This window comes from Oryzias latipes, chromosome 1 (assembly GCF_053564925.1).
Source record: "Oryzias latipes strain Hd-rR chromosome 1, Olatipes_Hd-rR_3.1".
Classification (NCBI taxonomy): domain Eukaryota; kingdom Metazoa; phylum Chordata; class Actinopteri; order Beloniformes; family Adrianichthyidae; genus Oryzias; species Oryzias latipes.
Genome location: NC_136237.1, coordinates 35,036,602 through 35,050,358, shown reverse-complemented (window position 1 = coordinate 35,050,358; position 13,757 = coordinate 35,036,602). Strand labels below are relative to the sequence as shown.

At 38.8% G+C, this 13,757-nt stretch overlaps 1 protein-coding gene across 2 annotated transcripts; it reads left to right on the top strand.

Annotated features, from left to right (window-relative positions):
- Positions 1-4,081: 4,081 nt before the first annotated feature.
- LOC101173680 (N-acetyllactosaminide beta-1,3-N-acetylglucosaminyltransferase 2) lies at positions 4,082-12,316 on the top strand. Of its 2 annotated transcripts, none has more exons than XM_011472921.4 (4): positions 4,082-4,324; positions 5,514-5,639; positions 6,984-7,130; positions 9,210-12,316. In XM_011472921.4, exon 4 carries the CDS (start codon positions 9,210-9,212, stop codon positions 10,425-10,427), a length of 1,218 nt encoding a protein of 405 aa, XP_011471223.1. In that variant the 5' UTR covers positions 4,082-4,324; positions 5,514-5,639; positions 6,984-7,130; the 3' UTR covers positions 10,428-12,316. The 2 variants fall into 2 exon arrangements, with proteins under 2 accessions (XP_011471223.1, XP_020569688.1); XM_020714029.3 differs by having other exon boundaries at positions 4,210-4,324; positions 5,522-5,639.
- Positions 12,317-13,757: the final 1,441 nt, after the last annotated feature.

Here is a 13,757-nt window from a genome sequence, read left to right as displayed (position 1 = left end):
GTTGAGGACATGCTGCTAAAAAGTGACTTGCAAAGAGAGAGTCCTGCATGTCATTAGCATCTAAATGCAAATGCTAACGTAGCTGAGGGAATAGGAATGGATGACTGAATGTGCAAGCAAATGTCTAAATGCTAATGGAAATCTTATTAATATAGTCCATTTAATCAACAAAATACTTGCAGATCAACTAAAATAGTATTTTATTCAATGAAACACAGTAAGAGAAGCTAAACTAGCATGCTAGCATCTCCATGCTGAATTGGAATATCTGCTCTAGCCATTCTTGTCATCTGCAACTTGGTGCTCATTCTAGGAAGTTTGCAGTATAAAGCAGACCATGATGGATTTTATGCCAACTGCTAGCCTCTCATTGGTAATTTCCATGGAAATCATTTCAATGCGTTCACGTAATGTAGTAATATGCATTTTTTTTAAATATGAGCAAACACATGCATCTTTGTGTTCATACCTATTTTATAAATTTCATGCAAAGCATGCTGAATCCTTGCATGAAATTGACAATATTAAATTTACAAAAGGAAGCTCCAAATGTACACATTCATCACTTGCTAGTCACATCTATGCTAAGCTAACACGATGTGTTAAAGCATTTCTTCTAGGGGTGTAACAGATGAATCGATTTCTATTAATGTTATCGAACCAGATTGATATACAGTACATTTACATGATGTAACACAACCGAGTGCATCACAGGGGACAACGCACATGTGATGGCAGCCAAAAATGATAAACCCATCATTTCAGTCTAAATGTGTGGAAACACTGAATTTTACAAAGTCATGTGACCATACAGGGTGGTAGAATGTTCTAATGTTGTGTTTGTATTATTTTGATGCGGAAAAACACTAGATGTGAATGGATTTGCCATTAATTCTTGTCTACTTGTTTCTTTATACACATATTGAATTTATACTTGATTATCTTGGAAAAAAATACAAAGAATGTGGAAAACTTCACCTGAACTGTTCAGTACCAAAGTAATTATCTCAATGTTCCACTGGTTGATTCTTTTTTGGCTAAAGATGTGCTGGATCGATCTTGGATCAGTAAATAGGATCTTTCAAAATTAACCAAAATCCAAAGTGAATAGCATTTCCAGGCTAACATGGAGTGGAGCCAAACATTTACGGTCAGGGGGATAAATATTTGGACAGAGACACATTCTTTATAATTTAGTTTCTGTACATTAACACAGTGAATTTAAAAAAAAACAACTCAGATGCCATTGAAGTGCAGACTTTCAGCTTTTATTCCATGGGTTGAACAAAAGGATTGCATAAAAATGTGAAAAACTAAAGCATTTTTAAACAGTCCCTTCATTTCATGGGCTCGTAAGTAATTGGACAATTGACTTCCATGCAATTGCATGGGCAGGTGTGGGCAATGCCCTTGTTATGTCATTATGAGTGAAGCAGATAAAAGGCCTGGAGTTGATTAGAGGACTCATGCTTGCATTTTGAAAATTTTGCTGTGAACAGACAACATGCGGTCAAAGGAGCTCTCAATGCAGGTGAAAGGAGCCATCATTAAGCTGAGAAAACAAAAGAAAAAAAACATGCGAGAAATTGCTACAGTATTAGTAGTGGCAAAATCAACAGTGTGGTACATCCTGAGAAAGAAAGAAAGAAAGCACTGGTGAACTCAGCAACACAAAAAGACCTGGACGTCCACGGAAGACAACAGTGGTGGATGATCACAGAATTATTTCCATGGTGAAGAGGAACTGGTTCACAACAGCCAACCAAGTGAACAACACTCTCTAGGAGGTCAATCTTCAATATCCAAGTCTACCATAAAAAGAAGACTGCATGAAAGTAGATACAGAGGGTAACTGCAAGATGCAAGCCACTCATAAGCCTCAAGAATAGGAAGGCTAGATTGGACTTTGCTAAAAAGAATTTGAAAAAGCCAGCACAGTTCTGGAAAAACATTCTTTGGACAGATGAAACCAAAATCAACCTCTACCAGAATGATGGCAAGAGAAAAGTATGGAGAAGGCGTGGAGATAACTCATGATCGAAAGCACACTACATCATCAGTAAAACACTGTGGAGGCAGTGTGATGGTCTGGGCGTGCATGGCTGCTAGTGGCACTGGGACACTAGTGTTTATTGATGACGTGACACAGGACAGAAGCAGCCCAATGAATTCTGAGGTATTCAGAGACATACTGTCTGCGCAGATCCAGGTGAATGCAGCCAAACTGATTGGGCGGCGTTTCATATTACAGATGGTCAACGACCCAAAACAAACAGCCGAAGCAACTCAGGAGTTTATTAAAGCAAAGAAGTGGAATATTCTTGACTGGCCAAGTCAGTCACCTGATCTTAACCCAATTGAGCAGCATTTCACTTGTTGAAGACTAAACTTCAGACAGAAAGGCCCACAAACAAACAGCAACTGAAAGCCGCTGCAGTAAAGGCCTGGCAGAGCATTCAGAAGGAGAAAACCCAGCATCTGGTGATGTCCATGAGTTCAAGACTACAGGCTGTCATTGCCAACAAAGGGTTTCAACCATTTGGTTTTCAGTTATTTCATTTGTCCAATGACTTACGAGCCCATGAAATGAAGGTGTTTAAAAAATGCTTTAGTTTTTCACATTTTATGCCATCTTTTTGTTCAACCCATGGAATAAAAGCTGAAAGTCTGCACTTCATTGGCATCTGAGTTGTTTTATTTAAAATTCACTGTGGTAATGTACAGAAACTAAATTAGAAAACATGTGTCTCTGTCCAAATATTTATGGTCCTGACTGTAGTTCAATAAGATCACAAGAGCATAGAAAAAGAAGATCTGAGCATTTGCAAGTCATCTGTCTGACATGCATCCAAACTAGAAGGACAAGTTTTCTCTGCCGCTCAATGTAAACCTTTTTTATACTTCTACTTTTCTCCTATTAAAACAGTTAATAGAATATATTAATATTTACAAAAATAGTACAGGCAAGTCAATCCTCCTGCTGATTTTTTTGGGCATACCTTTTAAAATATTGTCCCATGATTTCAAGAAAAGAATTTAAAAATACTTAGGCACGTGTCATGACTTCCAGAAACCTCATTGCTTCACCTTTTATCTACTCCGCTTCCTCTATAGAAACAAAAGGTGTAATAAAGTTTACATTTTGTTTCTTATCTTGTTCCTTTTAGACCATTGAGCAAAGGTGAAGAACTTCTCTACATCTTTACTCTCTAAATGCTGATATCCATAGATATCTATAGCTGTGGGTATATATGTACAAAAAAACTTCCTTAAACTCTGACAGAAGCCTCCTACCAAAAAAAAAAAAATACAATTTGCTACACGTTGGTTTTAAATCTTAACACATAAAGATTAAAGTGATGGTTTTAAGTTTTTATAATAAAACATATTCCAACAAAAAAAAGAGATTTGAATAGAATGCCTGCATAAAGTCATAGAACATGTAACTAATATACTTGAGAATAAGTAGATCAAAAAGGTCTTCTGTCAAGACAGAAAACAAAACTATTTCATCAAAAACATTTTCAATAATAAAACGGAAAAAACACAATGAACGATGTGAAAGTGCATATTTGACATTAAGTTGAAGTGTGTATACATTTTTATAAATCTCATGTTTGAACTTAATTAAGCATCTAAATATAAAGTTCCAATTTTTCATACGTCAAATATTTTTATAGACTTTATTTTTAAGTAAATTTATACATACATATGTAGGCCTATGGAGTCTTCTATAAACAAACAATTACACATACAGTTAAATCTTTTTGGAAATGTACAATCAATCTAACTACTTATTTTGAATTACAATTTCAAATTCTGTAGTTCATTCATCACCCCCCCATTTATTTATATATATATATATATATATATATATATATATATATATATATATATATATATATATATATATATATATATATATATACACACACACACACACACACACACACACACACGCACACGCACACACTTAACAATGATCATGTAGTATACTTAAAATGTGATTTCTTACCTCCTCTCACTTCATATTTTACAGGCTTTAGGAGCAGTTTATAAATTAATTAACCACAGCAGCCTTGGCCCCAGATCTGCTCTTTCCGCCCCTGGAAGTCCCGAACTTGAGCTTCAATTCAAATGAGGGAGGAGTCTCTGCGCCTAAGACACGGGAAGCGCGCGTGGGTCCGCTGTACCTGTCACCCTCACAGGGGACACGTGAGAGGGAAGGGTCCGGTTTCACGCCCTCTATGTTTTGGTTGAGACCAGCACCTGGTCGGACCCGGAATCTGCCGGAGATCCGGGTTCCTGTGGATCCTCAGGAGAGGTTTGTGGACTTCACTTGAATTTGAATGTTTTCATTCAATGTTTTTGGTTTAATACGTTTAGAGAATTTGAACTGTTAAGTTTCAGTTCTCGGGATTTGCATGTGTGGTCAGAAAGGATCTGCGTGGTGCGTCTGGATGCGCCCTTAGCTGAAGCGCGCGGCGATTCGGAGTCCCAGAGAAGTAAAAAACCGCTCAGAGTGACGTGTTCTGGTGCGTTTAGAACATGTGAATGTTTTCTTCCTAATGTTCAGAATTCTTATTGAACGGGATCTTTAGAGACGCAGCAGAGAGTTGAGGCTCATAGGTTCCTTCATGTGCAGAACTCTCCTCCTCCAACAGAGGCCATGAACTGACCATAAACATCAAATGGAAGTAGATGTGCTTCTGACTTTATTAGAAAAAAATTGAAAAAATTTATTTCTTCAGAACAAGATTCTGCAACTTTCAACACCGAAAGAGCAATTCAGGTCCATTTCTCAATGACAACAGCCACAAAGTCTTAGTTCACCCTTAAAAAATAATTTCTATTGATGTCATTGTTACTATTACGATAAATCTGAATTAAAAGTTGTTTCTTTGTTTTAAATAAAACGTGAATATGAAGAGAAATAGCCTTTTTTCTACATTGCATAGAGACATTATGGTGACAGCAGCTATTTTCAGCTTCTAAAATTACAGAAATTGTGTGGTTGCAATGGAAATATCGTAAGTTTGCAACTTCGACAAAGCATTTGATAGAAGCGTTGTTTCTGTTGACTTTATGTTGCCAACCTCACATCATGCATGTTGTAAGTTTTTGGAACAAAAGTTCATCTTTAGGTAAAGCATCAAACGCGTCATTATCAGACATGGAACATTTTCTATACCTGGTAACGTGTTGTTTTTTTTATTGCTAAGTGACGTGGCAACATTTTCATACAGAGTTAAAATGAATACAAAGCAAGTTTGTTTGTGTAGCACATTTTGTGTACAGACAATTCAAAGTGATTCACATTAATAACATTTAAAAGAAATAGTAAAGGAGTGAACATGAAAGTAAAAATCTAAAAAAGTTCAAAAGAACTTTAAAGGAAGCTGAAAGTAACAACGCAGACGTGTTGTCTGTAACAATAACAATGGGCCTTTTACTTGGATTTAAATAAACTGAGTGTTTCAGCTGATCAAAGACTTTCTGGAATTCTGTTCCAGATATGCAGAGCATAGAAGCTGAATGCAGCTTCTCCGTGTTTTGTTTGGACTCTGGGAAATGAAGGAAGACCTGATCCAGATGACTGGAGAAGTCGGGCTGCGCTGGTACATACAGTGGGTCAGCAGGTCAGTCATGTGTTTTGGTGCTTAACCATTCAAAGCTTTTTAAACCAGCAACAGAACTTTAAAGTCGGTCATCTGACAGACAGGCAGACAGTATAAAGACCTCAGAACTGGACTGATGCGGTCTACTTTTTAGGTCCTTGTGAGAACCTGAGCTGCAGAGTTCTGAATAAGCTGCAGCTGCCTCTTGGTCTTCCTGTAAAAACCCTCTTACTGTAGTAAAGACTAGAGATCTGTAATCCTTAAAATATTTTGAAGATGATAGTACTTTTTTTTTAGTTGATAGATGCAAAAATGTATTTTGGTCATGAAATTTACTGCGTGAAAATAAAAAATCAAACCAGCAGAAATCATGCGTATCGATGTATCCAAAAAGGTTGTGTAGGAATTATTAAAGGACAGGTACGCCTATGTCTGCATGCATTCATCCACCCCACCAGAAGTGAAAAAGGAATGACAGCTTTGGACCTTCACCCTTAGAAAGGCTCACACTAAAACATGACTCACCTTTAGGGCTGTACTCGGTACGACTGAAACCTCACTGAACTCCTCGTGTCGTTGTGATTTGAAATGTGGTTTTAGGAGTAACTTGCACTGAAGACAAGGTAGTGGCAGATTCAGGTGGTGTTTGAGTCAAATACTGTTCTGGATGGTGTAGTACTTACAACTTTAATCCTCCTAAATACTCCTGACTATGCAAGAAAACAGCATACAATCGTCTTGCTATATGTTTCTTTGGCAGACGCATTAAGTATGAAAACATGAAAGCATCATTTGTAATTTCAAATTTGTCATGAAAACAAATTTGAAAACATTTTGACCTAAATGGAACGACTTAACTTTAAGACCAGGAGTCATCTTACTGGAAAATTAATTTTTTTAAAAGCTTTTGTAAAATAGACGTCATCTATTACACCCATGAATGTGTCCTTAGGCTGTCTCATCCATAGACATGAGTCATTAAAAGTTAGAGAAATCAAAAGCAGTCGTGGAATTGTTTTCCTACTGTGGTCTGTAAAGATGACTCCTGCAGTCACAACAAATGAAATGCAAGTTCTGCCATCAACACTGAAATGTTTCTGAACAAAATCTCTCCAAAGTTATTTATTTTAACGTCATAATATGAAAACTGTGGAAAATACTGGTTGCTAAGGAAAATTGTCAAACTGACTTAGTTGTAGAGACATTAAAATTGCTGGAAATATTTTTCAGCCGAAGACATTAAAAAAATACTATGGTTGCTATGGACTATTACTTTAAAGGGAGCCTCCACTTGAAAAAAAAAAAAGATAGTGCCCCCAGACAGTGTCACTCTGCACATTTACCTTTTCTGTGTGTATTTTCCAGTCTTGTTCTTTTGAATCATTGATGGCCGGGGAAGCAACAAAAACTCCCTCCTCCATTCAGGAGTTCCTTCAAGTAAATCCAGAGGAGCTGCAGGCGTCCATCTCTTCATGACAGATCACCAGCGCATCAGTCTGGAGTATGTCATAGGTAAGGGCTCTCTTTTAGCTCAAATTTGGCACGGTCCTGCATTTAAAAAAATATAACATTTTCATTTAAATGTAAGCAAAAAATACTTTAGTTCTTAGAGCTAATTCTTTAATTATCATAGGGGTGTGATGGAATAAATACAGCAGATCAGTTTTGAGGAGTGTCAGTGTTGGGGTTCAGTTTGCAGAGGTTGTGCATCAGTCAGTAAATGATACAAGAGTAAGAATCCTAATCGTTTTAATATTTTAAAGTAGGAAACACGTAGCTTTTTGCTTCTTCCTGATCAATATGAGTCAACATGACAGAAGTGGGACTTTGGAGCAATTGAATTTTTTATAGTTAAAAAAGCTGCAGGTTATTGAAAGCTAAAGTAAAAACATTATTATTATGAAAATCTATAAAAGTAGAGCTCTAAAAACGTAGTATCTGAAGCATTCTGTTCATTTACTGACAGCGTAGTTTGTGCTCTCACTTATCAGAAGTCACATGTTTCTAAATAAGTTTAGCTTCAGCCTGAAGGTTTGTTTTGTGATATTTTATAGCAGAGCAGCGCAGAGATGACAGCCCTCACTAATGAAGACGTCTTCCAACTTTATTGGATTAGATCACAGTTTACAGCAGTTGTAAAAAGTTTCCTTTATCCGGTTAAGCAACTGCCGCCATCTCCAAAGTCGATGTCATCTCAGTCTCTCCAGGCCTCGGTTACAGTAATGCATTTTAAAATACATGCCAACTATGGCCCGAATATGGAATATTTGTAGCACAGAGGTGGAAGGCTGATGATGTGGACTTAGTTTGCCCTCAAAAACTCGGCTGAAACTGGGTCGTTCAGCAGGGCAAGGATCATAAATGGGAGGAATCAAAGACTGGATCCAAACTCCAAACCTGTACTGGGCTGAAAAGCTGCTGAGATGGCGTCATAAATGCCAGGATGCTGGGCCTGCTTCTCTGCTCTAATGCAGCGGTGTTCAAACCCGCCTGGATTTCTCTTGTCTATTATTTGGTACGGGACCTCGTAGAATCTGCTGCTTCTGGCAGCATTTAACTGTTGAAGTGTTTGAGCCCCTTCTGATCTTTTTCATTTGCACTCAGTATGATTCTCAGAGGTAAATGATTCAGATCAAGAAAATCTAAGCATCTCCTGACAATAATCTCAGTTAAACTAAACGTACATTCACACCAGGCATGTGAAGAGGTTTGGTTTGAAATGTGGAAGCGGTAAAAATCCCTCGAATCTCGCTCCAGGCTTTTTCTTTTACAGATCTAATCCCTTATATGATAGACCTGGTGTCATAAAATTCCAGCCGGACACAAACTGCAATTATTAATTTCTCCTCTGTGATCACTTTTCAAACGGTTGGCACTTCTGTAAATTTGCATGAATGTGAGAGTTTTAAAAGCAGAAGCCTAAAACGCACATATACGCATGTTTACATAGACTTTCTATTGAAAGTGGTCGCTTCAACACGTCTCGTGGAGGGCAGTGCGAAGGTAGGTTTAGGGTGAAAAGCTGGTCAAAGCGGTCATTTTTACTTGGATTACTTTGAATTTCTGTGGCAGTTTGGGTTTAGGAAACAGTCGGATCATGAAACAAAAAGCTTGTGTTCACGAAGGTCTGAATGAGGTTCATTAATGGATTAGCCAGGGATTCGTTCCATTTATGCAGTTGGAAAGCCTCTTTCCTAATGACAAAACTGTTTAAAAGCGACTTTTTTGTTATCTTTACAAACGTAATAAATCAAAAATAAAGATAATTTTTAATAATTCTTTTGACTGAATGAATTAAAGGAGGGGAAACAGGATCTTGTGTAGTTTTGGTTGGATTGTTTGCAGTGACTGTCTGTGAACTCACGGCTGCAGGAAACGGCAGTCATGTGCACAACTGAATTGGAAGCGTGTGATTCCTCCTCGCCTGTGCAGAAAGAACAAAAGGAGGGGAAAAAAATTCCTTCCTGAAGGATTGGGAATGAACATGCAGCCATGCGGAATGAAGTTTCAGCTCTGAAACTGGACACTGGTTGACCTTTCTTCTCATTTATTCTGGTTTTGCTGTTCCTAATCATCTTCTCCTGTGTTTAGATGCAGAGTGTGGGCACCATGTCTGTTCCTCGGAGGAAAGTGTTGTTGCTCTGCCTGTTGATGGGGTTCAACATCTTCATCTGTGTCTTGATGGGCCTATCGTGGAAATTCAGGGGTGAAAAAGGCAACAAGAAGATAAAAATCCCAGAAAGATTTTGGAGCCAGCAGGTCCTGAGCGAATCCTTCTGGAATAAGGAGCAGCAGCGACTGGACTTCATCAACAACCCCCTTCTCAGCGCCGTGCTTGCCAACGACTCCTTCGAGGCTCAGCTCGATTGGCTACATGACTCTGGACCACATGACCCCTGTAAGCCTGATTGGAGGGTCGCCACCCGAATCTCGGACTACAACATCCTGCCGCGTCGCTTCAAGGACTTCCTCTTGCACATGCGCTGCAGGTCGTACCCCATTCTGATCAGCCAAACTCACGTCTGTGACCAAAAGCCTTTCTTGCTGCTGGTGGTCAAATCCTTGATCCCACATTTTGACCGAAGGCAGGCGATTAGAAAGACGTGGGGTCGAGCCGGTGTCTACGCCAACCGGAACGTGGCAATCGTGTTCCTGCTTGGTAACACCATACCAGGGGACGACCTCCCAGACCTGCAAGAAATGCTGTACCACGAGGCGAAGATTCACAGAGACCTCCTCCAGTGGGACTACAGGGACACGTTCTTCAACCTTACCCTCAAAGAGGTCCTCTTTCTAGAGTGGTTCAACAAGCATTGTCCACAAGCGCAGTACGTCTTCAAGGGGGACGATGACGTCTTTGTCAACACTTTACGAATTCTGTACTTCCTTGAAGGCCTGTCAGAGGACAAGGCCAAAGATCTGTTCATTGGTGATGTCATCAGTAACGCAGGGCCCCACAGAGACCAAAAATTGAAGTACTTCATCCCAAAGAGTGTTTATGTTGGGGGGTACCCGCCCTACGCCGGCGGTGGAGGCTACCTGTTCTCTGGTAGTTTGGCGCTGCAGCTCTACAACGTTTCTCAGCGAGTGGTCTTATATCCCATTGATGATGTATACACAGGGATGTGTCTGAAGAAGCTGGGCCATGTTCCCGAAAAGCACGACGGCTTCAAGACTTTCGACATAGACGAGAAGTACAGGAGCAATCCCTGCGTCTACAGGACTCTGATGGTGGTTCACAGTCGGACGCCGCAGGAGATGCTGAAGATCTGGCCATGGATCATCCACCCTGAGCTGGACTGTCTATGAACGCATCCCATTCCACCCCTTTTGACATTTTTACCAATTTTTTCAGGAATATGCTCGATGTTCAAACCTATGTGTTTGATTCCAGATAATTTATTACTTTATTTGTTTCATTTGGTGCTCTTTTGACTTGTTTTATGTGAAGGTTTAACCTGCATTTCAGGTTGAATAATCAGAACTTTTTTGTAACTTGTTTTTCTACATTTTTACTTCAAATCTCGTTGTTTTTACCATCCAAACATTCCTGTTCAAATCCAAATGATTGCTAGTTTCTCAATTTCTGCTAAATTTACCTCAGATTACATCCAATGATGCAATTTTACTCCCCCCTGCTGGTTTTAAACAACTATTTTTTTTTTTTTTATTTTAAATTTTTATTTTTTTCCAATTGTAACCCGTTTTTGGTAAGTTCCAGTCTTCAATCAGCCTCTTCCCAGCTCTTTACTTGACTTGGATCTTTTATTACATACGATCCTACCTTAAACCCCTTCAAAGGAAATTCTTTTCCATCATTTCTTAAAGTTAATTAACCCTCTAAGACTGGAAATGTCTCTAAACGGAACTCCTCGACTGTTTATGCAATCAAATGGAATCAGATAAATTTGACACTAAGAAAACCGCCTTTTCGTAATGGCCTTGCACCAAAACAAAACACATTATTCACATTAAGTGTTGCATAAACAGATGTCAGAATCAGCTGATTTACGTTAGTTAGGTAAGCAATTCACTGATGTAAAGTGTCGCATATCGGTGCAAAGCTTCTTTTCTCTGCTTCAAAATCCTCTGGAGTTACGTTAATTGTGTAAACGGTGGTAGAGTTACGGTAGTCGATAGAATGCTAACGCAGGAGCTAAAGCTTTGGTGTTAAAGGGTTAATTAGGCTGACAATCTGTGAGGTAACCTGAAGGATTCTTAATAGGAAGAATGTTGTAGGGCGACCATTATGACTGGAGTTAACTCCGCCCACCTTAACAGCACTCTAAAAAATGGATGATTGGGTAAGTAAATGAAGAGTTTTCTTGAGTCAACCCAATAGGTCTGCCCATCTGTCAATCAAAAAGACACACCCTTGATACTGCATAAATTATATAACATTAAATTAATAACATTAAAACAGCTGAAAAACAATTTTAATGAAAAAAACTTTTTTTCAACATGGGAGGGAACGAAGTATTGTTGCCATGTGAAACCAGCCCACAGTGGTTGTTTAAAGGAGGATGAACTGTTTTTTCTGGGTTAGCTTCAAAGTTTGGATCAAAAATGTGGAGGGAACCTCATGGCACTGGTAAGCCAATTAGTGACTCTCCACTTCAGGTATCTGTTGGCTCCTCAGCTAAAGAACAAAAAAAAAGAATGAATTTGGTGATGTGACTGTTGAAATGATCCAAACCAGGCTGTGACATGACCACAGCTCCTCTGTTCCTCAAACTGTTTTCAATTCTGTTTTCTGACTGATGTGGTCACATGTTTAAAGAAGCGTGTAGATGACAGACATGTATTCATAGAACAGTGAGATTTAAGCATTTGTGTGTATTTCAAATGTCCAATCTGTGAGCCGATCATTTCAAGGGAGAGGAGAAGCCCCAGCGGCTTTTAGAGACGCTGCTGTGGTGTGTGGCTGTGCAACAGCTTATCTCTGACTTGCTCAAAATCTGTTGTGTATATGCCAAACAAGTGTCGCTGTGCTGTCACTGAACCTCCTAAACAGAATCTTTTTTTACATGAACCACATGGTCTCCATTTCAGCTCAAACAAGTATTTGATACAATTTTCAATAAACTTTATTGTTGAGGGAAACCGGATACTTGAAGCCCGTTCAGTGTGGGGAGTTTAGCTGATACTGTGTCCTGTTTGGGATAATAAATGATAAAGCAGTTGTGTTGGCACTGAAAGCCTGTGTGTTTTAAATGAAACTAGGTCAGATCGCTGCAGCGATCGGAATAAAAATCTCCAGTATGGTGAATTAGCGTCCAGGTGGCTCGACACACCTGGACAGACTAATGTGTCAGTGATGGAGAAAAGTATGCAGCGGATTTACAGAGACATTGAATTTACCCTTTAGGTTTTGTGTCTTTTAGTTGAAAAATCTTGTTTTTCTTAATTGAAACCACAAATTCTCCAGGGATGAAGTCCAACTGCTTTGAGAGGACGAGTTTAGAAACAAAATCCCCCCAAAAAACAAAAGGACTTTGCTGAAACGGAGAAACAAGTGGCTTTCTTCTGCAGTAATGACATTTATGGGGGGGCAGAGTAAAGATGTACAACAGAAAAAGAGGCCCAGTGTGTTACAACTCACATGCAGGCTTTACTTAAAAAGATGCATGTCTCAGGGACGCCCAGGCCAACCCGAACCAAAAGCTTTATCAAAAATGAGAGTTTCAGGTCTGGCCTTGAAGATAAAGCATATCTGCATCTCAAACTGAAACCAGGAAGTTGCAGTCTAAAAGCAAATGGCTAGAAATACATAAGTAAAAAAGTGAAAATAAGAACAGCTTCCTTTGAACAACCGGACAAGAATTTCTAGGGTTTTTGTTATTATTTTTTGTCATACGAAGTTGCTACTGTTTGTTGAGAAAGCTGTTTACTTTTTTCCTTCTTAATAAACAGAAGGGTAAAGAAGATTGTTGCCCCCGACACGTTTTTTAGTTTGAGTTTAGTGCTGACAAAGCTGAACACTAATAAGGATCAAATGCTGGATTCCTAGCTAAAGTCGCTCTAAAGATTTGATTTATGGAAAGAAACCAACATTTAATGAACAAGTGCTAACTGAGATGCTAAAAAGAGAAAATAAAAAAAGCGGAAAAATGGTGGATGCCTAAACTGCAATGGATTCGATAATATAATGGCTAAAAAAGTGTAAGACAGCAGAAAACAAGCTAATATTGCAAAAATCTTTTTGAAAATGGGGAAAAACTATATTTTACTGTAGAAATGCAAAAGTAAATGTGATTTGTGTTAGATTACAGATAGGAAGTTGAAAAAGGAGAAGCTTTCTTCCTTAACTTGAAAAAAAGAAAAGCCTGACTTTTTTGATGATTCAAGATGCACCTCGTAACCCTTGTGCTATCCTTGGCACTTTAACATTGGGAGTTGGGTCATCTAGACCCACTAGACAGTGCGCTGAACCTTTTTTCTTCATTGTTATATGTGAACCTCACTGGTATCATGGATTACATGAAATCTTTCCACCTTTATCCACCTTTGTCATGGTAGGGAGTACAGGTCAATGTAAGGGTGGGGTCATCTAAGATAGGGTTAAAAGTCAAAATGTTTTTTTTCTTATTAGTTTTTTTGGTTAATCATTTAATGTGCTTTCAATTTCACAGCTACATC

Excerpts from the sequence above, each read along its gene's own strand:
- LOC101173680 (XM_011472921.4), top strand. The coding sequence starts at position 9,210 with ATGCAGAGTGTGGGCACCATGTCTGTTCCTCGGAGGAAAGTGTTGTTG.